Raw genomic sequence first — 27,295 nt, 5'->3', positions numbered from 1 at the left:
CATGTGGGACGCTGCCTCAGCATGGTTTGATGAGCAGTGCCATGTCCACGCCCAGGATTTGAAGCAACGAAACACTGGGCCGCCCGCACGAACTTAACCACTCGGCCATGGGGCCAGCCCTCTGAATTTTTATTTTTAACAACTGAACAAGTTCTTCCTAGAGGGAAAAGGAGGGTTGAAAGCCTGTCTAGGATTCCAAGAGCTCAGATTACCTGCCCTGGCTGCCCTCCTGAGCCCCTGGAGCGTGAGCCTGTTCACTACTCATTTTCTTAACCACTTTTAAGTGGCTAAGGGAAGAGGAATCTTAAATGCTAATATCCATTTAGTGGAAGAACCTTTCAAGTAGATGAATCTTACCTGTTGTATCAAAGCCACTTTGGCTAATTATCTATGCAGAAGTGCTATAAAAGGTTTCTCCCGGGGCCAGCTCCGTGGCCGAGTGGTTAAGTTCACGCGCTCTGCTGCCGCGGCCCAAGGTTCGGATCCTGGGCGTGGACATGGCACCGCTCGTCAGGCCACGTTGAGGCGGCATCCCACATCCCACAACTAGAAGGACGTGCAACTAAGATATACAACTGTGTACGGGGGGGGTTGGGGAGATAAAGCAGAAAAAAAAAAAAAAAGATTGGCAACAGTTGTTAGCCCAGGTGCCAATCTTTGGGAAAAAAAAGAAAAAGGTTTCTCCCAAAGAAAACTTCCCAAAGGTTTTGAACAATGCCAGGCAGAGAAGACAGGTGATCACTGTGGTTCTTGGGGAGCTCCTCAGAGAACATAAGTGTACAGTCCATCCCAACAACTAGCAGCTCCCCAGCCCTTCTTAGCTGGGGCCCAGCACATGCATGAGAAAGTTTCCTTCTGTTCCCTCAACCAACAGTTAGGGAATCCTAGCTCTGCATACCAGGCTCCTTAGGCAATGATAAATCTGCTTGACTTCCTCCTCTATTTCCTAACCAAGAGCATAGTTCCAGTTTCAGTGTGGAGGCCAGAAAGGGTTGACGACATCACCTCCTCCCCACAGTGGGTCACTTAGCCATCTTAGCAGGTTGCTTAACAGGTAAACCACCCCCCCCCCCAAACTTCCTTTTGAAAGCCAAAACTAGATGTTACAGTTCTTAAACAGGGCACTCAGCATATCCCTTGATTCCTATCAGACTAAAATTTTCAAAACAAACCTCCAAAGTACATCTCTAGGACATTGGTGGAGGTGGGGAATTGGCCTGTAGTACTGAGACCTGGCTTTTAGTATGAGCCCTACTGCATAACTGTATGACCTGGAGCGAGTCCCTGCACATTCAGGGCCTTTGGATAACCTTTAAAATGATGCTATGACCTTTCTCAGCAATGACATTTTCTAGAACTCTAAGCTAAAAGAGGAAAAGGGCCTGCAGTTGCCACAGAAGACTTCTGGCAGCAATTTCACCTACTCAGAAGAATTAGAGCTGTGTTGGAGCCACACTGCTAAGACTCAGACCTAGGGTTGTGGGCATAGCCCCCTGAGGACAGGTCCACAGTCCCTACTACTTGGGAACAAATTTTGGAACAACCACTGGGTCACTGGAGAACATGGCTACCATTCTCATCCCTGTTTCCCTCCTTTTTTCCTCCTCTCCCTTCTCCCTCCACACTGAGACTAGATCATTTCTGTTTTACAGGAAGAAAAAGTATGATGTATTCCCCCTAGCTTCAGAGGGAATCACTGTTGGTGATTGAATTGAACTCAGATGATAATCAGCATCCCTTTGCAAGCCTTTTGAAAAATATTGGCTTATACTGTTTGAGCTCCTATCTTATTGTTAACATTTTATCATTCTTGAGAAACCATAGTCCTCAGGGCCCTGGAATGAAGAGCTGGTTACATGGGAAGTCCTGCCATGATGAGATTCCTAATCTAATGGAAGAGACAAGCCAGAGGTGAGAAAGCTCTAGGAAAACAGATAAAAGGCCCGGGCAAATGCACAGGAAACTAACCACAGTTCTACAAAGTTAGTGTAGGCTTGGAGACAGTGATGGACTGGACAGTGTTCTGCACATTAAGAAGAGAAATTATCAGACATGCACATTTTTCAAGAAACAATCCATCAGTATTTCTCCTTTTTCACTGCAATACTCAACTTAAAATCTAAACATTGCTAATTCTGCCCTCTACCTTAAAAATGATCATTTTGGGGGCTGGGCCCATGGCCAAGTGGTTAAGTTCACACACTCCGCTTTGGCAGCCCAGGGTTTCACTGGTTCGGATCCTGGGCACGGACCTAGCACCAGTCATCAAGCCATACTGAGGCGGTGTCCCATATAGAAGAAGTAGAAGGACCTACAACTAGAATATACAACTATGTACTGGGGGGCTTTGGGGAGAAGGAAAAAAAAAAGATTGGCAACAGATGCCAGCTCAAGGCCAATCTTAAAAACAAAAAGATCATTTAAAAATTACATATAATTTCAAACATACACAAAAGTAGACCTTTCAAAAAGCTGATAATTATTAATTAATTTATATAGTGAATAGTAAAATGATCCCCCATGCACTCACTCATTATCTAGCTTCAAAAATCTTCAACTCATGGCCATTATTATTCTACCTGCACCCCCACTTACCTCCCCCATCCTGTGCTATTTTGAAGCAAATCCTAGGTATCATATAATTTCATCTATAAATATTCAATATGTATCTCTAAAAGTTAAGAACTCATTTTTAACATAATCACTCCTGCACTTGAAAATAATAACTCCATAGTATCTGGGTGATCATGTTTTAGGCAGCAAATGAAAGATATTGACCAGTGGAGAAATGTGAAATCCTGGCATTCCCATGGTTCTGTGGCTCAACAGGACATGTTTCTGATAAGACCTCAGAAACTAGGTGGTGAGAACTGTCAACCTAATTCTTATTATTTGTTTATTTGAAACTTCAGGTTGGGGAATCATGGGGTGAAATCCCCCTGAAAGGAAAATTAGAGAGCCTGCCTCCTCATGAATGACTCTCTTTGGACAAGCGGAGACTCCATGTAATTAGCCAATGCCATGGTATCACTCATTGCCTCAGAGCTACACTCACAGCTCAGGAATGAGAGCGAGCACCGTGGGCGAGGGAATTACTTATAGATTCAGAGCACAGTCCAGAAGCAATAGTCTATGCGAGTTCCAGTGCTTAATTCTGTTGGTTTCTGTTTCTTTGGAAATATGTTAGGAATTTATTGGACATGTACATAGTATCATTTAGTGGCATTCATAAGGGTAAGAAGAGAAAGTAGAGTCATGTAAAAAAAGGGTTTTCGTTTTAAGGGATATATACATATTCCTTTGTAATGATTGATTGACAAATGTTCCTTTAAGAATGTTACATAGGGGCCAGCCCGGTGGCATAGTGGTTAAGTTTGTGTGCTCCCCTGCTGCCGCCTGGGGTCCCTGGGTTTGGATCCTAGGTGCAGACCTACACACCGCTCATCAAGCCTTGCTGTGGTGGTGTCCCATATACAAAATAGAGGAAGACTGGCACAGATATTAGCTCAGGGACAATCTTCCTCAAGCAAAAAAAAAAAAAAAGAATGTTACATAAACAGAGGCTGGTTTATGCAGTTCCCAAAGATTTATGTGCAAAAAATTCTCTAAACCAAATTCTATTTTAAAAGCTTTCAAACATAGCACATTTTGTAAAGCTAATAATTATTCCCTAATTTACGTTCTTTGTGAATCTAGAGTTTTGAACATGTTTTGCTTTTCTTAAGATGAAACAATCCCAGCTAGGCTTGCAGGAGGAAATCACACATTCTCAGGGCTATGCATGCCTTTTCACTCCATCACCACTACTGCAATAGCCACCTAACTGGTTTTTGTGCCTCTCATCCTGCACCTTCACACTGAGTTGTCTTCCTAAAGCACATATCTAGTCCTGCCACTTCACTAACAGGCACTTAATGCTTCCTTCACCTTCCAAAAATCCCCAGTTCCTCAGTATGGCATTCCAAGTTCTCTGAGCTTTGTCCCTAACTTACTGGAACAACCTTATTTCCCCCTGCTCTCCACTCTCCACATATTCTCCAGCCACATCAACTAGCAAATGTGCAGATAAGGGTAGGGTGTTCATAGGGAAGGCAGTGAGGAGGATGTTGAGGGCAGCCAACCACTGTGTGAAAGTTACTATGTGAGATGCCTAAGAGGTTGGACTTTACCCACTGTATTAGTCTCCTGTGCCTGTTGCAACAAAGCGCAACAGGCTGGGTGGCTTAGAACAACAGAAATTTATTGTCTCACAGTTTTGGAGGCTAGGATTCCAAATCAAGGTGTCCGTGGGGCCAAGCTCCCTCTGAAACCTGCAGGGGAAGGATCATCCTTGCCTCTTCCAGCACTGGTAGCCCCAGAAGTCCCCTGGATTGCGGCAGCATGATTCCAAGCTCTGCCTCCATCTTCAAAAGTTGTTCTCCCTGTTTCTTTACATCATCTTCCCTCCATGCATGTCTGTCTGAGGCCAAATTTCCCCTTTTTACAAGGACACCATTCATATTGGACTAGGGCCCACCCTCATGACCTCATCTTAAGTTGATTACTTCTGTAAAGACCCTATTTCCACATGAGGTCACATTCTGAGGTACTGGGAGTTAGAACTTCAACACATACATTTTTAGGGGACAAAATTCAACCCATAACGCCCACCATAGCATTAGGATGTTACTGAAAGTATGAGCTAGATTTTAACCCAGGGACCATTTCCCATACTACTAAACAGAATTTACATCTTGAGAGCAAATACAGTGAAATATAATTGAACATAGCTGAGCTTATGCACCATCGAGGGAAAAATATGTAATATCAGTGACATTGTCAGATTCAAATGAAATGATCAAACAATGACTTCCTCTGCTCCCAAAACTTTTGCCAAAATAAACATACACAGTGTTGGACCTAAAATATGGTACAGGTCTAGAAGCAGTTCTAACCTCCTTTTCCTGATGATACAGTTGTGATGCATATTCTTTATGTATTTGTAATTCAAGGGCAGAACAGATGGTGAAAGCTGCATGCCCATGCTGCATCCTTTAACCCTGCCTATCGATAGTCAAGACAATGAGGTCAGTGACTACCACCGGGTTTCAGCTGCAGGAAGCCAGCAGTCCTACCTGGTGAAGGAGTCCTCTGTCTTGTACTAAATGATAATTTAAGGCAGTGCCATGTTCTCAGTGTCAACAAGACTTCAAGTGAGACTACTCAGGTTCCTGCCTCACCCAAATACCAGAAGAGGACACCTACAATGCCTACTACCACAGGAAACAATGCAGCTGGACAGCATATTTTGACCATGTGAACTGGGCACATGTCATCAAGGTGGCTCCTCATAAAATAATTGCTCTAGGCTGCCAAAGCCTAAATATTGAGTAACTGCATATAACCATCGAGTGGGGTATTAAGAAGAAAGATATGTTACAGGAGTTCTTTACACAAGGTCTATAAAAAGGACAAAAAACAACATTATTACAGAGTTAAATGGTTATCAGTGATTTACAAACCAGGCATCTGTGGAAATGGCTGCTGGTTTCCACAAGCCACCTACAGAAGTTTAGATTCTCAGCCCATCAATGGAGTGAGCAAGTTACCCTTCACTCAGAGTGAGATCCTCAGCCCCAACATGTTCAACAGAGCTTCACTCAATGCCTTGCACAGGGTAGCCCATCAGCAATTAAAAAAAAAAAAAATTGAAACGGAGGCTTGATTGAAACAGAATTTAAAAATATGAGACTGTATGGAAGTTTGAATACTGATTACATATTTGAAGATACTAAGAAAATATTGGTAACTATTATAAAGATATGTAATTATACCTTTGTAAAAAGCGGCCTTAGCTTTTAGAGATACATATTGAAATATTTAGGGAAGAATTATATGATGTCTGGGATTTGCTCCAAAATAATAGAAGAGGGGAGGAAATGAGGGCTGATATTTCTGCAAGAAATTCAGCACCTAAAAGAACCAACAAGAGCCAAACCTCTGTCATGGTTCAAAGGGATATTTCCTCAAATGATAACTTAGGAAAAAAGACTAGAGAAGCCCAACAATTGGCCTCAGAAAAGGAAAAACAAGATTAAAAAATTCAACAATTGTTGGTTTGATAAAAAGAGAAAGCTCTGGTTAGGACTGAATAACAACACAGTCCTACCAGAGACTCTAAAATTCCCACTTCTAACCATTACACATGCTTTAAACCATTGGTCTACTGACAAAATGATAGCATTCACGTATCGATATTGGTGGGGGAAATTAACAAGGCCACAAAAACTGCCTACCTCACTTGTCCCTCTTGTCCAAAACACAACCCAGGGAAGCCTGTTTGTACTGCTCCTGGACATTTTTAACTGCCTAATGGACCATTTGAGGTTTGGCAAGTGGATTTCATACAGTTGCTCCCATCTCGTGGATGTAAATATGCTTCAGTCATGGTCTGTATGTTTTCTCACCAGACTAAAGCCTTCTCTTACAGAGAGGCTACTGCCTCTTCTGTGGCTAAAGTCCTTTTGGAAAAGATTATCCCTCCCTGGGGAACTCCTCTCAAACTTCATAGTGATCAAGGAACCCACTTCAAGTCTATGCTCTTTGCCTGGTTTTACAACACTTTCACTGTGCTTACCACCCTCAATCCTCAGGTTCAATCAAACATGCTAATGACATTAAGACTCAATTGGCAAAATTTGTAGAGACTCTCCAAATACCTTGGCCAAAAGAATTGCCATTGGTCCTTCTAAATCTCAGATCCACCCCCTTTGTAACTCATAAACCATCACCCTTTGAGATAGTCACAGGACACCCAATGCATTTGGTTCTTGCCTCTTTTGACCCACAGCTGATAAAAGGAGTGCAAATTGCAATATTGCAAAGACTTAATTGCTTCTATTTAAAAAACCAGCTTTTGGTAGAGCAGTCTTTTCACATTGTGCTCTAGGAAGACAAAGACCTTAAGCATCACTCCTTGCAACCTAGAGATTTCATCTCAGAAAAGATACCTCTAGAAGGATTCTCTTCAACCTCACTGGAAAGGCCCCTATCAGGTACTGTTTACTAACCCTTGTGCCACAAAACTCCAGGGAATAGACTCTTGGGTTCACATGACACAGCAAAAGAAAGCACCAAACCCTGACTGGACCTGCACATCAGCTGGTGACTTAAAAGTAAAGATTTCCCAGAATTGAAGCAGACAACATCTGATGAGACAGCTTTTCCAAGACATCTGGACCAGGCCTGTTGGAAGTTTGTCTGCCAAATCTTTATGATGACATAATGCTTTAGATGATCTCCAATGTCTATGATCTTGATAACATATAGACTTTAGATAAAAAGTGCCTGAGAGTTCACCCTTCTACCCCTCCTTGTCACTCAAATCTGGCCACAACAGGTTTCTAATTGGTGCATTTTCCCTTCCATGTGGGACATGGTCACCCAGGAAAGATCTTTCCTGGCATTGAGGGACAAAAGCTGCTAAAACCTGAAAAACCTGACTCTTGATCAGCCATGCTTTCAGGGAAAGATCCCAACCAAAAGGGGAAAACTGTGGAAATAAGTAGAAACCTCTTTAAACTGGAGTCAGAAGGCCAGAAGGGAAAGCTCTCATGCCCTATGTCAATAGCAGAGCCCAACAGGAAGAGAAAAACTTCCTCTTCTTGACCTGCAAGAAGCTCAGCCAACGAGAGACTGTCCTAACTTAGCCAATGAAAAGCCACTACATCTCAACTCTTGGTTTACAATAGCCCTCCCAACTTCCTCTTCCCCTCTATAAAAGAGTTCCTCCCCTTTGCTGCTGAGACTTGCATGTGGCTCACCCTGGTTGCAGACCTCAAATTACAATTCTTTGTTGATCCCAAATAAACCTATTTTTGTTGGAGGCATAACTCGCTGTCTATTTTTTAAGGTCAACAAGTCCACGAGCAAGACTTTCTCTAGGGCAACCAGCAAGGAGTGGAACAGTTGGGCACAGGGTGTGCCCATCTATAACTTTACTAGATAATGCCAGATTTTCCAAACTAGTTGTCCTAATGTACACTCCCATCAGCAGTGTATAAGAGATCCAATGCTCCATATCCCCACCAACACTCTGTTGACAATTAGTTTTTGCCAATTAGGTGAGAATGAGAACTGGAATCTGTGGTTTTTATTTCCATTTCTCTGCTTACTAATGAAGCTGAGGCTCTTATCTTATTGGCCATTCATCTTCCTGCTTTTCTGAAATATCTGATTCTGTCCTTTACTCATTTTGGGGGGATATGTTTTCTTTTTCCTTATTGATTTTTTTTTTTAGAAATTTTCTATACATTCTAGATATAATAATGAAATTATGTAAGTTCCCAGTTGTGCCTTGCCTTTTCACTTTTTAAAAGGTGTTCTGTGATGAAGAGTAGCCCTAAATTTTAATATAGTTAAATACGATCCTAATTTTCTTTGTTTTCTTTTGATTTTTATGTCAAGAAATATCTCTATACTCAAATTATATCAAATACTTTTTTTCTGCGGAAACTAAAATAAACATTTACTACCCCCCCTTAATCTGTTAGAGCAGTAGACCATAATAACAGATTTCTTAATCAACCTTATATTCTGGGATAAACCCAATTTAGTTGTTACATATTATAATTTTTATATATTCCAGATTTTGCTTGCTAATACTGTGTTTAGGATTTTTGTAGCCGTTTATAAGTGAGATTGGGCTGTTACTTTCCTTGTTTTACTGACCTTACCTGGTTTTGGTTTCAAGACTATTCCATGTGTTACTTATTCATTGGACAAAAATTTTTTTGAGTGCCCACTCTGCACAAGGCAGTATTCTAGGCACTTGGAAATATTATGAACAAAAGAAAAATACCCCTATCCTGATGGAGATTACATTCTAGCCTCATAAAATGAGTTGAGGTATGTTCCCCTTTTTCTGTTCTCTGGAAGAGCTGTATGACTCAGGAATTATCTCTTCCTTAAATGTTTGAAGAACATATTTGTTAAACTCTCTGACCCTGGGTGTGTTGTTTTTTGGTGGTTTTTATTTTTATTTTTTTGTGAGGAAGACTGTCACTGAGCTAACATCTGTACCAATCTTCCTCTATTTTATGTGGGATGCTGCCACAGTATGGCTTGATGAGTGGTACTATGTGCACTCCCAGGATCCAAACTTGCAAACCCTGGGCCGCTGAAGTGGAGTGTGTGAACTTAATCACTATGCCACTGGCCCAGCCCCTGGCCCTGGGGTTTTAACGATTGATTCTTTTTCTTTATTGGTTATAGGATCATTCAGGTTTTCTATTTTTGAGTCAGTTTTAACTAATATTTCATAGGAATTTTTCCATTTCACCTAAATTTTCAAATTTCTTGGCCTAAAGTTGCTGGCAATGTTCTCTTACTGTTTTGTTTTTGTTTTTATTTCCACTGCATCTGTACTTATGGCCCCATTCTCATTCGTTACCTTGTTTATTTGTCCTTTCCCTTTTCATTTCTTCTTCTTTTTTTCATTTCTCTGAGGAAGATCTGCCCTGAGCTAACAGCTGTGCAAATCTTCCTCTATTTTGTATGTGGGTTGCCACCACAGCATGGCTGCTGACAAGTGGTATAGGTCTGCGCCAGGGAACTGAACCCAGCCGCCAAAGTGAAGTACATGGAACTTAACCACTAGGCCATGGGGCCAGCTCCTCCCTTTTTTGTCTTGGTCAATTTCACCATAGGCTTGTCAATTTTACTAGTCTTATAGAAAAATCAACATGTGGCTTTGCTCTCTATTGTATTATATTCTCTATTATAACTCAATTTTTCATTTCATTAATTTCTGTTCTTATAGTTATTATTTCCTTCTATTTTGGTTTTATTCTGTTCTTTTTAAAATGTTTTCAGTTGGTGTTTAGTTCATTAATTTTCAGTTATTATCTTTTGATAGAAACATTCAAAGTTACACATTTCCTTCTATTTATCACAAGTCTGTCTAAAACTTTTCCAAAAATTATAACACAAATATACAAAAATGCGCAAATCATAAGAGTTCAATGAATTATTACAAAGTGAACATAACACGTGTTAACTCCTAGGCAGGTCAAGAAACAGAACATCGCTAGCACACCTGAGGCCCTCCTCATGCCTCTCCCAGTCACCATCACTGTTTTCCCCACAGGTAACCACTATCATGACCTCTATCACCACAGATGAGTTTTACCTGTTTTTGAACTTTATGAAAATACAATAATGTAGCATGTATTCTTTTGTTTTTGGCTTCATGTATTCAATACTTTATTTGTGAGACACATCTAAGTTGTTGCATGTGGCTATAGTTTGTTCATTTTTATTGCTATATAACATTTCATTACACAAATAGTCCAGAATTCATTTATCCATTTTACTGTTGATAAACATTTGTATGGTTTCCAGTCTGGGGCTATTGCAAATAATGCTGATGTGAATATTGTCTTCCTTTATTTTGAAATAATTTCAAACTTGTAGAAAAATTACAAGAATAGTACAAAGAACACTTTTTTCCCTGAACCATTTGAGACTAAGTTGCTGGTATGATGCCCCAAATAACTTAGAATTTATACATAATTCCTACAAATAATGGTATTTTCTTACTTAACCCCAATAAAATAATAAAAAGCAGGAAATTAATATTAGTATATTACAACCATCTAACCCACAGACCTCGTTCAAGTTCTTCCAATTGTCCCAGTATTTCTTTCACAGCAAAACACTCCAGTCCAGGATCACATGTTTTATTTAACTTTCGTTACAGCCTTGTAACTTTCTACAGCCTTGACCTTGACCTTTCTGAATATTACAGGCCAGTTGTTTTGTATAGTGCCCCATATTTTAGTTTTTATGATATTTCCTCATGTTTAGATTGAGGGCATGTATTTTTGGCAGTAATATCAGAGAAATAATGTTGTTTTCCTCATTGCATTGTGTCAGGTGGTAAATTATGTCAATTTGTCCTATTACTGAGAATATTCACTTTGACCAATTTACCAAGGTATTTTCTAACAGGTTTCTCCTCTGTAAAGTTACTTTTTTCCCATTGTAAGTAATAAGTATCTTGTGGGGAGATACTTTCACACTACGCAAAAGTCCTATTTAGTTTTAGCATTCATCACTGATTCCTATCTGCATCAATTATTAGTGTGATGGCAAATGATGATTTTCCCCTCCATCATTCCTTCTATATTCATCAAATGGAATACTACTTTAAGGAAGAGCTGTGTCTTCTCCCCCATTTACTTATTTTTTTCAATTATTTATTTATATGTATATAGACTCATAGAGACTTTTTTTTGATTGGCACCTGAGCTAACATCTGTTGCCAATCTTTTTCTTTTTCTTTCCTTCTTCTTCTTCCCAAAGCTCCCCAGTACATAGTTGTATATTCTAGTTGTGAGTGCCTCTGGTTGGGCTAATGTAGGATGCCGCCTCAGTGTTGCCTGATGAGCGGTGCCATGTCCACGCCCAGGATCTGAACCGGCGAAACCCCTGGCTGCCAAAGTGGAGCGTGCAAACTTAACTACTTGGCCACAGGACCGGCCTGAGACTCATTTTTATTTATACATTATCCTCCACTACTATCATTATTTGTTTTGTTGCTCCTATTTTCTGGGATTTGACCATTAGGAGCTCCTTCTAGCTGGCGTCTGTGTCCTTTCAACATTTTTTTAAAGGACTTCCTTAATTTCTGGCACAAGACGATGTTCCAGGCTCATCATCTACTTTCCCTGCCCCAGCCCTGGAATCAGCCATTCCTCCAAGGAGCTCTGTCATCTTTTATTGTAGTATTTATAAGTCAAGATCTGAGCACTAGGTGCACTCATTGCTACTGGGGTGTCTCAGCAGACAGAACTAGGAAATACACACATATATACATCTACATCTAATAAAACCCATGAGTTCATTCCACAATATACTTATTTGCTCAGCCCTATAATACACATAAAATACACAAAGTTTCAGAATTATTAACACATGCTCCTGTGAAACATAAATTTACTAACTAGAGGACAATACTTGTGTACTGTTCTTTTTGTTTTTAGCCCCACAGTAAATAGGCAAGGTCTTCTTTTCCAAAGTTATCTAGGTTCGTTCTATTCTTTCCTACCCTCTCCAGAGTGGTTATTTTATTTATTTGTAATATAATTAGGTTCATTTGTTATTATTGGTATTCAATTTTGGGTTCTACCCCCACCACACACACACACACACACACACACACACACAAACACACACACATGCCCCTTGTCAAATCAGTTCGATGGGGAAAGGAAAGTATTTTTAATGAATGGTGATAGAATAACAAGATAACTGATTGGAGAAACAATGAGCCTCAATCTATATTCCACTCCATATGTAAAACATTTATTTGAGATTAGATCTAAATTAACCAAACACTACTACTGTAAAACTTCTAGAAAAATACATAGAAGAACATCTTTTCAACCTTGGGGTAGGCAAAAATTTCTTAGCTCATAGAAAGCACTAGCCATATAAGAAAACATTGATAAGTTGAACTTCATCTAAATTAAATATTTCTGCTCATCAAAAGATACCATTAAGAAAATGAATAGGTAAGCTACAGACTTATGTACTGGAAAAATATTCTCAGTACATCTATCAATAAAGGACTTGTATTCAGAAGACAAAAAGAACCACTATAAATCAACAATAAAAAGATAAACAAACCATTAAAAGTGAACAGAAGTTTTGAACAGGCAACTAAAGAAGATATACAAATGGTCAAAAAAGGTGCCCAGTCATTATTCATCAGGGAAATGAAAGCTAAAAACTACCATACACCCTCCAGAATGGCTAAAATAAAAGAGACGACAAACGCAACGTTGGTGAGAACATGTAACAACTGAAACTTTCAACTATTACTTTGGAAAACTGACAGCTTTTTCTATAAAGTTAAACAAACATCAATTCTGTGACCCAGCAATACCACTTGCAGGTATTTACCTGAGAAAAATGAAAACATATGTCCACAAAAATATTTGTACAGAAATGTTCACAGAAGTATTGAAATCTGTCAACAGCCCAAACTGTATCAACTGGAGAACAGATAAAGAAATTGTGGCATACTCATACCATGGACTAGTAGCAATTCATGAGCTACTTTAAATGGATGGATTTCATGGTAGGTTAGATATATCTCAATAAGGCTATAAAGAAAGGAATGAATTGAAAATACATGTAAATACACTGATAAATCTCAAAAACATTGTCAAACGAAAGAAGCCAGGTACAAAAGAATATATACTATATGGTTCATTTACATATAGACTATATGATTCCATTACATAGTGTTCAAACACAAATAAAACTAATCTGTGATAACAGAAGTCAGATTGTGGTTGCTTCTGGTAGGAGGCATTGAATGAAAGAAGGTAAGGGATGATGTAATTGTTCTATATTTTGCTTTGCATGGTTGATTATATGAGTATATTTGTCACAACTCATGAAGCTAAACAGTTAGGACCTGTGCATTTTATGTTATGTAAACCACACCTTAAAAGGAAGATATCATTAAATGAATAGACAAACCCACATTGGGAGATAATATTTACAATGCATATGTGTGACATAAGACTTATGTCCAGAATATATCAAGAGCCTCTAAAAACTAGCAATAAAAAAGCAAATATTCCAACTCAAAATGTGCAAAATATTTGAACAAATGCTTAACAAAAAAGATATAAGGATGGACAATAAGCATGTGAAAAGATGCTCCACATTATTACTCATCAAAAAAATGCAAATTAAAACATCAATGAGACACTATTATACATCCATTAAGATGGGTAAAATGAAAAAGATAATATCAAATATTTGTAAAGATGTGGAGCAACTGGAACTCCCAACCATTGTGGTGGGAGTGTAAACAGTTCTCTCATTTTAGAGAATTGTTTGGCAGTTTCTTATAAATTTAAACATACATCGACCCTATAAGCTAGTAATTCCACTTCTAAGTATTTTCCCAAGAAAAATGAAGGCATATATTCACAAAAAGAGTTGTACAAGAAAGTTCATACCATCCTTAATCATAATAATTAAAACAACCCAAATGTGCATCAACTGAGGAATGAATAAAGAAGTTGTTTTCTATTCATACAATGGAACACTATATAGCCATAAAAAGTAAAAAATGACTGATAAATGCAAACCATAGATCAATCTCAAAACACTACACTAAAATATACATACTGTATTCTATTTGTATGATTCAAATTTCATGCAGTTTAAAACCAGGAAAACTAATCTATCATGTGAGAAATCAGAAAGCTTTTGCACAGAGGGTGAGTAAAAAATTGATTGGAAAAGGGACTGGGATAATGGAAATGTTCTATACCTTGTTTCAGGTGGTGTTACCTGGGTGAATACAATTGTGAAAATTCATTCAGCTGAAGACTTAGGATAAATTCAAAAAGCCCTCAAAATGAAGATGAAATAAAGATATTTTCAGAAAAACATAAATGTGTGGATTTGTCACCAGCCAGTCTACACTAAGGAAAATACTAACGGTTATTTTTCAGGCAAAGAAAAATGATCCCAGATGTAAGCTTGGAGATTCAGGAAGGAATAAATAGCAACAAAAAAGGTAAGTATTAACTGTCTAAAACAATAACAATGTATTGTAGAGTTAACATTATATAATTAAAATATATGACAAAAATAGCACATAAGTTGGGAGAAAAGTAAAAGAAGTTAAAGTATTCTAAGATCCTTTCATTGTCAAAAATAAACTAAAAGAACTAATTTTATTAAACTCTGGTAAGTCAAAGATGCATGTGATAATCTGGAGAGAACTGCAAAAGAATATGTAATTAACAAACTAAGAAAAGGGAAATATTGAGTAAGAAAATACTCAAATACAAAAGAAAGAAATAAAGGAGAGAAAAAGGAAAATAGAATAAATAGAACAAATGTAAAGTAAATAGTAAGCTGGCAGATTTAAAATCAAACATATCAATAACTACATTAAATATAAATGGCTCCAAATAAAATGCTCCAAATAAAAGATATAAATTGTCAGACTAGATTAAAATAACTTAAACCCAACCATATGCTGCTTATGAAAGAACTATTTATATGAAATATAAATATATAGGAATATGGAAAGTAAAAGAAAATAAAAATATGTGCCATACAAACTTTTTTTTTTTGCTAGGAAAGATTCACCCTGAGCTAACATCTGTTGCCGATCTTCCTCTTTTGTTTTTCCCTCCTTAAAGTCCCAGTACATAGTTGTATATTCTAGTCGTAAGTCATTCTAGTTCTTCTACGTGAGCCACCCCCACAGCATGGCAACTGACAGATGAGTGGCGTGGTTCTGCGACCAGGAACCAAACTAGGGCTGCCGAAGCAGTGAGAGCACCGAATTTTAACCACTAGGCCATCAGGCCTGGCTCTACAAACTCTGAACAAAAAAACTAGTGTAGCCGTATTGATAACAGATGAAGCATTACTAGAGATGGGAGATATTTCACAGTGCCAAAGGTACAATTCACCAGGAAAATGTAACAAACCTAAATTTTATGCACCTAAAAACACAGCCTTAAATGTATACAAAGAAAAAATTGATAGAATTAAAAGAATTAGACAAATCCACAATCATAGTTGGAGACTTTAACATACACCCCTCAATAGCTGTTAGAATAGGCACATGCTGAAAAATCAGAAATGGTATAAAGATTTGAACAAGACAATTAACACTCTTGACCTAAGTGACACTTATAGAACACTGTACCCAACAACTAGAATATGCATGATTTTCAAGTTCAAAAATTTACCAAATGCTGGTACATAAAACAAGTCAATAAATTTCAAAGGACTGAAGTAATACAGAGTGTATTCTCCAACCACACTCTAATTAAGCTAAATACTAAGCTTAGATTTCAAAGATTCTCGTGTGTTTGGAAATTGAGAAATCTATCTGGATAACTCATGGGTCAAAGCAGATATCACAAGGGAAATTAAAAATATCTTTTACTGAATAATAATGAAAATGCTGCATACAGAAACTTGTGTGATACAGTTAAAGCTTAGAGGTAAATTTATAGCTTAAAATGTTTATTATAAAAAAGAACAGTGGCTGATAATCAATGATTTAAGTTAGAAAATGAACACAAAATTTAACCTAAGGAAATTAGAAGAAAAAAATAATAAAGATAGAAGCAGACATTAATGACATAGAAGACAAACACACAATAGAGAGGATCAACTTCACTGGAAAGGCTTTGAAACTGATAAATTGCTGTCAAAACTTAAGAAAAAATGAGAGAAAATACAAATTACTCATGTCAATAATAAAGAAGGGGACTTCACTACAAATCCTACAGACTTTTGTAAGATAATAAGAGGATATCATGAACAACTTTATACTGACAAATTTGAAAACTTAGCCGAAATGGACAAATTCCTAGAAAAATATAACTTACAAAATTGACATAAGCAGCAAAAAAAGTCTTAATAGATTCTAACTTTCAAATAAAATGAGTGATAATTTAAAATTTGCCCACACACTGCCACTGCTGCCAACATCATACCAGCCCCTTGGAGTCTAATGGAGTCAGGTAATGCTCTAGAATGAGTGACAAGCCAATTTGAGGGAAGTTTGGATCCAGCCTCTTCTGGACTCACTACCAGGTATTTGGTAACAACAACCCCATCTAGATGCAAAATATCTTGATGCATTTTGCCATTCTGAGTAGGACAGCAGTTCCAGGGGAATCCTGATCTCATGGAGGTTTTCCAGATTTTCATTTCAGAAAATATAGTATGGCACCATAGCACAGGACAACTACCGCATATCAAATAGTTGCATTCTCAGCTTAGGGCCAATGTAAACCCCATCTTTTTATTTAAATGTATTACTGATTCTTAGCTTTGCACCAGTCACACATTCCGGTTTGTCCTCTACGATTTCAGCTGATCTTCTCCCATCCACATGACCATACTATTTCCTCCTCCTTCCTCTTCCTGATACAAGTCCCCTAGATACTCCAAAAATCATGCATGTGTAAGTAGGGTTGTTGTAACAGTGATGCTGTTGCCACTGAGGAGTCATACATTATATCTGGATTCTACTTTTTATCTGACAGAAGTTTGTGTGGTACCAGCATAAGCTTCAGAAAGAACACACAATGGACTTTTAAAAAATCTACTGAGAAGTTTCTTTAATAACCAAAAGAGGTGAAGTAGATAATTCACAGCCCAGTACTAATTTGTTCAGATGTATGAATTCTTCACTATAAAACCAAACCATGAAAACTAAAAGAAAGAAAGAAAAGGGAAAGAAGAAATTCCCACAAAGAAAACTCCAGGCCCAGATGGTTTCACCGGTAAATTTTATCATGTAAATAAAAATAAATAAATCCAATGTTACACAAAATCTTTCAGAGAATAGTCAAATTTTGCTATATTATGCTGTGGAAACAAACAATCCCCAAGTGTCAGTGACTCAAAACAACAGAGATTTCTTTCCCATGTTATATGTCAGATGTAAATTAGCTTCAGCTCTTCTCCAGGTTGTACGTATGCTGTGTCTCTCATCCCTGTGTCTTCTTCATTCAGGATCCAAGCTGAAGGAACAATCCCCATTTGGGACTTACTGTTCTCATGCTCTAATGTTGGAAGACAAAGAACAAGAGAGCTGGCAGAAAGACATATGGCTCTTAATGCTTTCTGTTCAGACATGGTGTAAGGTCTGTCCATTCATATGTCATTGGCCAGAGCAAGTCACATTTTTAATCTCAACTCAATGGGTCAGGGATAATACACTTCTTTCACAGGCAGCACTGCAAATCACATGGTAATAGGCAATGATACATAATCTTTTTAGAGAAAAAGGGAATGAATATTTGAATATCAATAAATACACTTCCCTACCAGTTTTACTAAGGTTGACTTTGATCGAAAATCTGGCCAACGACATTATAAGAAAGGAAAATTACAGTTCAGTCTCACTCATGATATAGATGTAAAAATTCTAAACAAAATACTAGCAAATTGATTTTGGCAATATGTAAAAGCATGAGAAAGTCTTTAATTTTTCATACGTGATACTGGTAATTGAGTTTTCTTTTTCTTGATCACTCTTATCAGGAATTAAACGATTTTATTAATCTTAGAAAAAAAGCTTTTGGCTTTGTTGATTTTCTCAATTGTACCTTGCTGATAATATTTTCTTAAGGGTTTTGTGTGTATAATCATGAAGGATATTGGTCTGTAGTTTCTTGTAATATCTTTGTCTGGTTTTGGTATAGTGTAAAGTTGGCCTCATGATATAAGTTGGGAAGTCTTCACTCCTCTTATATTTTCTGAGAGTTTGTTTGATAGAATTCATTAGTGAAATCATCTTGGCTTGAAGTTTTCTTTCTGGCAAGGTTTTAAATTAAGAATTCAATACCTTTAATACAGATGTATGGTTATTCTATTTTTCCAGTTGTTCATATATATGTCTTGGTAATTTGTGTCTTTCAAGGAATTTATCCATTTCATCTAAGTTGACAAGTTTATTATCATAAAGTTGTTCATATTCTCCCTTCAACATCTGTAGGCTATGTGGTTATGTTTCTCAATCCTGATATTGGTAATTTGTGTTTCTTTATTTCTTGACTAGTGTAGCAGGTTTATGAATATTTTCACTCTTTTCAAAGAACCAGCTTTTGGTTTTATTGATTTTTCTCTAGTTAGTGTTTTCTTTATTTTTTTTTTATTTTTATTTTTTTTTAAAGATTTTATTTTTTCCTTTTTCTCCCCAAAGCCCCCCAGTACATAGTTGTGTATTCTTCGTTGTGGGTTCTTCTAGTTGTGGCATGCGGGACGCTGCCTCAGCGTGGTCTGATGAGCAGTGCCATGTCCGCGCCCAGGATTCGAACCAACGAAACACTGGGCCGCTTGCAGCAGAGCACGCGAACTTAACCACTCGGCCACGGGGCCAGCCCCTCTAGTTAGTGTTTTCTATTTCACTGAATTCTGTTCTTTATTATTTCCTTCCTTCTACTTACTGTGGGTTTCATTTGTTCTTTTTTAGCTCCTTAAGGAGTAAAGCTTAGATCATTTATTTTGGACACTTCTTTTCCAATATAAGCATTTAAAGCTATAAATTTTCCTGTAACCACTGTTTTGGCTGCATTCTACAAATTTTAGTATTTTGTGTTTTCATTATCATTCAAGTTAAAAATATTTTCTAATTTCCCTTGTGATTTTTTTTTCTTTAATGCATGGATTGTCTGGAGTTGGTTGTTTAATTTCCAAAATTTGGGAATTTTATAAACATCTTATTGATATTAAATTCTGATTTGATTCCACTGTGGTCAGAGAGCATATTCTGTGTGATTTCAATCCTTGTAAATTTATTGAGACTTGTTTAATGGCTCAGCATATGGTCTATCTTAGTGAGCGTTACATTTGCACTTGAAAAGAGTGTGTACCCTGCCACTGTAGGTAATAGTCTTCTATAAATGTCAGTTAAGTTGGTTGATAGTGTTGTTCAGATCACCTATCTTTACTAATTTTCTGTTTACTTGTTCTATCAATTATTGAGAAAAGCATTGAAATCTCCAACTATAGTTTTGGATTTGTCCATCAGTTTTGCTTTATGTATTTTAAACCTCTGTTATTACATACATACATGTTTAAAATTGTTATATTTTCTTGATGAGCTGCCCTTCTTATTATTATAAAATCCCTGTTTATCCCTGATATTCCTTGTCCAAAAATCAACTTTATCTAATAATACAGCCACTCCAGCTTTCTTATGATTAATTGTCAGCATGGTATAACTTTTTCTATCTTTTTACTTCTTTTCTATTGTGATAAAACACATATAACATAAAATTTACCATCTTAACCATTTTTAAGTGCATGGTTCAGTGGTATTAAATACATTCACATGGTTGTGCAACCATCACTCCCATTCATCCCCATAACTCTTTTCATCTTGTAAAACTCAAACTCTATACTCATTAAAGAATAACTCCCCATTCTCCCCTCCTCCTAGCCCCTGATAACCATCATTATACTTTTGTTTTTATGATTTTGATTGCTCTAAGTATTTTATCTAAGTGGAATCATACAGTATTTGTCTTTTTGTGACTGGCTTATTTCACTTAGCATAATGTCCTCAAGACTCATCCATGTTGTAGCATATTGCAGAATTTCCTTCCTTTTTAAGGCTGAATGATATTCCATTGTAGGTATATACCACATTTTGCTTATCCGATTATCTGAAGATGGACACTTGGGTTGCTTCCACATTTTAGCTATTGTGAGTAATGCTGCTATGAACATGGGTGTACAAATATCTCTTCAACACCCTGCTTTCAATATTTGTGGGAATATATCCAGAAGTAGAATTGCTGGATCATATAGTAATTCTATTTTTAACTTTTTCAGGGACTGCCATACTGTTTCCACAGCAGCTGTACCATTTTACATTCTAGACAACAGTACACAAGGGTTCTAATTTCTCCACATCTTCACCAATATTTGCTGTTTTCTGGGTTTTTGGTAATAGCTACCCTAATGGGTATGAAGTGATATTTCATTGTAGTCTTGTATTTCCCTAATAATGTGGTAACTCTGGAAATCATAAATTTCCCCCTTCCCCAGGGTTATCCTTTCATTTTTAACCTATCTGTGTCTTCATATTTAAAGAGTGTTTCTTGGGGCCAGCCCCATGACTGAGTGGTTAAGTTCATGTGCTCTGCTTCAGTGGCCCAGGGTATTGCCAGTTTGGATCCTGGGTATGGATGTGGCACCACTCATCAGGCCATACTGAGGTGGCATCCCACATAGCACAACCAGAGGCACTCACAACTAGAATATACAACTATGTACTGGGGGGCTTTGGGGGAAGGGGAAGAGGAGGAGGAGAAGGAAGAGGAGGAGAAGAAGAAAAGACGATTGGCAACAGATGTTAGCTCAGGTGCCAATCTTTAAAAAAAAAAAAAAAAAAGAGCGTTTCTTTTAGCATAGAGTGAGATATTGCATTTTCCCCCCAACTGGACAATCTTTATCCTTCTAATTGGAGTATTTGAACCATTTACATTTAATGTAATTATTTCTGTGTGGTTGGGATTAAGCCTACCATCTTATGTTTTTTCTATTTATCCTATCAGTTCTTGCTTTTTTCTTCATATGTTGCCTCCCTATGGAATAAATATTTACCATTTTATCTCTACTGTTGGCTTATTAGCTATACTTCTTTATGTTTTTTAAGTGCTTGCTCTAGGGTTTCCAATATGCATCTTTAATTTATCACAGTCTACCTTCAGATAGCATTAACCACTAAATGTATAATATAAAGGTCTGACAACAATGTAGATCAATTTTCCCTGTTTTTTTTGTGTGTCATTCTTGTTACATCTTTTACCTCTACATATGTTATATAACCCAAATTATATAATTAGTTTTTACTTAAACTTCTTAGAATATTTTAAAATGAGAAAAATTTCTTTTATCTTAACCCATGTATTTACAAATTCTAGTGTTCTTCATTCCTTTGTGTAGATCCAAGTTACCATCCGGTATCATGTTTCTTCTGCATGAAGAATTTTCTTTCCCATTTTTTTCTAGTACAGATATACAGGTAATGAATTCTTTCAGCTTTTTCTGTTTGAAATGTATTTATTTCACTTTTGTTTTTTAAAGATATTTTCCCTAGATATAGACTTCTGGATTGACAGTTATTTTTTTTTCCTAAAACTTTAAAGATGTAGTTCCATTGTTTTCTGGCTTGAATGGTTTCTGACAAGAAGGCTGTTGAATTTATCTCTGTTCCTCTTTATGGAATGGGTCCTTTTCCCCCTGCTTTTTTTTTCCAATATAAACTTGTAAATCTTTTTTTTTAACACTCTTACGATATAATTCACATGCCATACAATTCACTCATTTAAAATGTAAAATTCAATGGTTTAGGATATTCACAGACATGTTCAACTATCACCACACTCCATTTTAAAACATTTTCATCACTTCACAAAGAAACCTTGTACACTTGGCTATCAACCCTCTACTCCATACCCATGCCCAGCCCTAAGCAACAATTAATCTACTTTCTGTCTCTATAGGTTTCCCTGTTCTAGACATTTCATATGAATAGAATCATATAATATCTGGTCTTTCATGGCCAGCTTATTTCACTTAGAAAAGTATTTTCAAGATTCATTCATATTGTAGCATGCATCCGTACTTTATTCCTTTTTATGGCCATGTAATATTCCATTGTATGGATATGCCAAATTTTGTTTATCCATGCATCACTTGACAGACATTTGGGTTGTTTCCACTTTTTGACTACTATTAATAATGCTGCTATAAACATTTTGTACAAACTTCTGTGTGTATAAATATGTTTTCTCTTCTCTTGTGTATATACCTACAAGTAGAAGTGCTGGGTCAAGTGGCAACACTATGTTTATTCATTTGAGGAACTGCCAGACTGTTTTCCAAAGTACTTGCAACATTTTACATTCCCACCAGCAGAGTATGACCGTTAAATTTCTCCAAATCCTCACCAACACTTGTTATTATCTGACTTTTGGATTCTAGTCATCTTAATGGGTGTGGAATGGTATCTCATTGGGGGTTTGACTTGCATTTCCCTGATGACTAATGATGTTGAGCATATTTTAAAGTGCCTATTGGCCATTTTATATCTTCCTTGGAGAAATATCTGTTCAGGTCCTGTCTTAGTCAGCCTGGACTGCTGTAACAAAATACCAAAGACTAGGTGGCTTAAATGACAGAAATTTATTTTCGTAAAGTTCTGGAGGCTGGAAACCCAAGATGAGGAATTCAGCATGGTTGTGTTGTGATGAGGACTCTCTTCCTAGCCCACAGACAGCCACCTTCTCACCGTGCCCTTACATGGCCTTTCTTCAGTTCACGTACATGGGAGGAGAGAGAAAGATCTCTCTTTTCTGGTATCTCTTTTCTGGTATACCTCTGGTGTCTCTTCTTAAAAGGACACTAATCCAGGGCTGGCCCCATGGTGTAGTGGATAAGTTTGGGCATGCTCCACTTTGGCAGCCCAGGTTCGCAGGTTTGGATCCTGGGCGTGGACCTATACCACTCATCAGCCATGCTGTGGCGGCAACCCACTGACAAAGTGGAGGAAGACTGGCAATGGATGTTAGCTCAGGGCTAATCTTCCTCAGCAAAAAAAAAAAAAAAAAAAAAGGACACTAATCTTATTGGATCATGGATCATGGTCCTAACTTTACTAGCTCATTTAACCTTAATTACTTCCATTAAGGCCTTATCTCCAATATAGTCACATTGGGGGTTAAGACTTCAGCATACGAATTCTAGGGGTGACATAAGTCATTCTATAGCAGATCCTTTGCCCACTAAAAAAATTTGGTTATTTGTCTTTGTATTATTGAGTTGTAAGAGTTCTTTATATATTCCAGATACTAGTACCTTACAACATATACGATTTGCAAATATTTTTTCCCATTCTGTGGCTTGTTTTCCTCTACTTTTAAACTTCCTCCATAGCCCTACATATTAATCATATCTTTTTATTCTGTATTTTTGATGCTCTGGCATCTTCAGGTCTTGCTGACCCTGGAGGGACTGCCCCTCCTAGGGCTAGCCAGTTCCTAGATATAGTAAAGAACTCACCTGTAAACATGCTTTTCATACCTAAACAATAAATCCTGAGTCCATGCCTCAACTATCTCCTTTATCAGGGTCTTACACTCTAGGCCACTATTCCCCTGCCCTAATCACTCCAAGGTCAGGTATGAGACAACTAAGAACAGCCCCTAGACCCCAGGGCCTGCTGAAATTATTCAAACTAGTCAATCCTAAGACTGCTTACTTGGCTGCACACACTTCTTCCTGTGGAAATCACAAAAAGGATCTCTCCCAGGTTTACCCCTCACTGCCTCTGCCTCCTGACCAATCCTGGTGCTTCCCCATGTGGCCTCCTGGAGCATGGAGTACCCCCTTCTCTTGAGATCTGCGAGTATAACAAACTATATTTTCAATGACAGTTGTCTCCTGATCTGTTGGCCTGACCATTCCTGAATAATACACCCTGGTTTTTAGCAATTTGATTATTACGTGCCTTGGTGGAATTTCCTTTGTACTTATCCTGCTTGGGGTTCATTGACCTTCCTGGGTCTGAGGACTGATAGTTTTCATCGCATTTGAAACATTTCAGCCATTATTTTTTCAAATATTGTTTCTGCCCCTTATTCTCTCTCCTCTATTTCTGGGAATACAGTTACATGTATGTTAGACTGATTAATACTGTCCCACAGTGATTTTGTTTTTATTTCAGTATTGTTTCATCTTATTTCAATCTTCCTCTATGCTTCGGTTTGGATGGTTTCTATTGCTATGTCTTAAGGACACTGATATATTCTACAGTATCTAATCTGCTCTGGACTCAATTCAGTGAATTTCCGTTTCACTTTAGATATCGTATTTTTTAGCTCCAGAAGTTCCATTTGGATCTTTTTTTATATTCCATTTTTTTCCTCATTATGTTCATGTTTTCCTTTAAAAACTTGAGCATTTTATAATAGCTGTTCAAAAGTCCATGTATGTTAATCCATCATCATTTCTTCTTCTTTTTTTTTTGGAGGAAGATTAGCCCTGAGCTAACTACTGCTAATCCTCCTCTTTTTGCTGAGGAATACTGGCCCTGAGCTAACATCCATGCCCATCTTCCTCTACGTTATACGTGGGACGCCTACCACAGCATGGCCTTTGCCAAACGGTGCCATGTCCGCACCCAGGATCCAAACCGGTGAACCCCGGGCTGCCAAGAAGCGGAACGTGTGGACTTAACCACTGCACCACCGGGCCGGCCCCCCATCATCATTTTTTAATCTCTTTCTACTGACTTATTTTTTATTTTCTTTATGGTCACATTTTTCTGGGTTGTTTTCAAGTCTAGTAATTTTAGTTTGAACAGCAGGCATTATGACCATTACATGGCTGTCAGGATTTTTTTTTTTTTAATTTTACTTTAAAGAGGTTGAAGTTTGTTTTGACAGGCAAGTGAGTTACTCGCAGCTTGGTCTGGTAGAGCCTGTTTGTAAGCTTGTAAAAGTAAATCTAAATCGGCCTTTATTCTAAGGCTAGTTTAGCCCTTCTACTAAGGTATGATCCTTCTTGGATATCTACTGAATGTGCTGGCTGTTCAGCAAGATCTTTCCACATTGGCTGTCAGAAACTTGAGTCTCTCCTAGGCTTGTGTGACCTCTAAAAATTATCCAGCTCATAGCTCCCTGGCAGATATTCTTTGAATGGCCTTGTAAACTTCACCCTATGTGTGCCTTGTCGTCTGGGTACTCCAAGGAACAAATGCCAAGGAAGAAGGGGACTTGACACATAAGAGATTTACTGAATTGAAGTAAGTGCCTGTAAGGAAAAATGGGAAGGGAGCCAGGGGTAGCTAAGAGAGTCATAAGATTGCAATACAAGTCTGACCCTTACAAAGGAGAGAGGAATGAAAATAAGATTGAGTGGAAGACAATCAGACTGCACTGCAGCTCTAAGGAAGTTTGGGGAGCTAACAGGGAATTCTCGACCCTAAGTTTCCCATGAGCAAAGTTCTGCATTTCTCAGGATTGGGCCTGCCTCATATCCCCGATGAACTCAGTCACTAGCTACAATTAACACGTGGGAAGTGTGGCTTTAGTGCAAATATGGTGCTGGATTTCAGAGTGCAGCAGCTGGGGCCGCTAGTCAATTATGCTCTTCACAGTCAGAGATCTAAGAGGCACATTTCTGAGGCCACAGAGATTCACCCATTGCACCACATAGATCTAGTTCTCCTCACAATTTGGAGAGAGGCTACTCCATGATTCTTGTTATCCTTTCTTCCAGAGAGGAAACTCAGAATGAAAACAATGACATAACTACAGCCCTCATCCCTGCAGTTGATCTCAGGGCTGCAACTGGCACTCATCCTCTTCTGTGATTTATTCTGAATTTTCGTCACCCACAGCTATCATTTTGGCACGTCTTGGTGGCTTACCAAGTAGTGTGACCCAAACCTATATTCCTGGGCAGTCTGAACCCTTGGTAATCATACCCTTCTCAGTCAGAAGTTGCTACATGTCCATTCACAGTTACAGTAGTGTAAGGGAGTACCAAGAGCACTCAAATGGATAACCTGGGTTTAACACATATCCCACCCTGCCCCCTTCATTTAACAGCAGTCCTACCTCTTCCTGCTGATCAATTACCCCTATCAATATGGTGACTCCTCTGCTTGCCCACTAGTCCCTGGGTACAAGGAAGCCAAAGTTCTATGGTGGCAATTGTAATTTTTAGTTCCTTGGGACTCTTGTTGTGGCCTCTAGCAACAGTGTGCCCCGTGTGGAGACCAGGAACTTCAGTTCTGCCAAAGCCCAAGGTTGCAAGGATGGGAAGTACAAAATTCCAAAGTAGGTCATTGGAAGTGATGATAAATGGAGCTACTCTTCTTTCCATGCCTTGATTCCCAGATCTATGGGGATATAGCACCCTGTTATCCCTTTTGTGGATATAGCACTCTATAAATGTCTCTGATTTAATGCGTATTCTGTATCCTAAAGAACAGCACGTCATCCTTTTATAAGATTGCCTCTGAGTTGTCACTTCAGCTGCACCTTATAAAGGTTGGTCCAGTGTTCTATGAGGCTGGCTGCTTTAGGACGGTACTGCATTTGATGCTACCAGTGAATCCCGTGGTTATGGGACCATTCCCACACCTCCTTCAATGTGAAGGGGGTGGATGTTATGCTGTGTGTATCAGGTATTCTGTATCAGGTATTCTGTAAGCCCCAGGCTACTGAGAATTTGCAGGTAGGAAAGAATAGCCATATTCAGAATAGGTATATATCTCTGTGAGGATGAAACCCTAGCCCTTCAAGGATGGAAAGAGCTTGATATACTTGACTTGCCACCAAGTATCTGGTTGATCTTCTCAAGGAATAATGTCATGTCAGGGGCTTAGCATTAATCTCTGTTGCTGTAGTTCTCGGTCTACAAGTTTTGCACTTCTTTTCACCAGGGCATTCTTAATGGCCTTGGTGAATGATATGTCCCCTAGGTCCTCCCATGGAACATTACTCTCCAGTTGGTCTTCTGGTCTCATATAATACATTTATTCTAGCATGCCCACTCCCCTCAGACTCTTATTCCTTCCTCTGCCATCTTTAAGGGGAACTCAGGTATTTCTGTTTCCCTGAGCGCTGGCCATAGCTTTTTCCAGGCTTCTAAGAACCACCTCAGCAATGAATATGCCACATCCCCTAAGGTCCTTGCTAGTGTGTTAAATCTCATGTCCTGAGAAGGT

The 27,295-nt window shown here is 38.1% G+C and overlaps 1 protein-coding gene across 36 annotated transcripts in view; it reads right to left on the bottom strand.

Moving 5' to 3' along the window:
* CDKL3 (cyclin dependent kinase like 3) overlaps window positions 1-27,295 on the bottom strand; it is a 102,043-nt gene that overhangs the window by 8,105 nt on the left and 66,643 nt on the right. For 3 of the 36 annotated variants that reach the window (XM_070232759.1, XM_070232758.1, XM_023617686.2), the window contains one exon: window positions 17,317-17,609. In XM_070232759.1, coding sequence (XP_070088860.1) covers window positions 17,556-17,609 — 54 coding nt within the window. In that variant the 3' untranslated portion in view covers window positions 17,317-17,555. 36 annotated transcript variants of the gene reach the window in all.

Source organism: Equus caballus, chromosome 14 (assembly GCF_041296265.1).
Source record: "Equus caballus isolate H_3958 breed thoroughbred chromosome 14, TB-T2T, whole genome shotgun sequence".
Lineage (NCBI taxonomy): Eukaryota > Metazoa > Chordata > Mammalia > Perissodactyla > Equidae > Equus > Equus caballus.
This window is presented reverse-complemented; position numbering and strand designations above follow the sequence as displayed.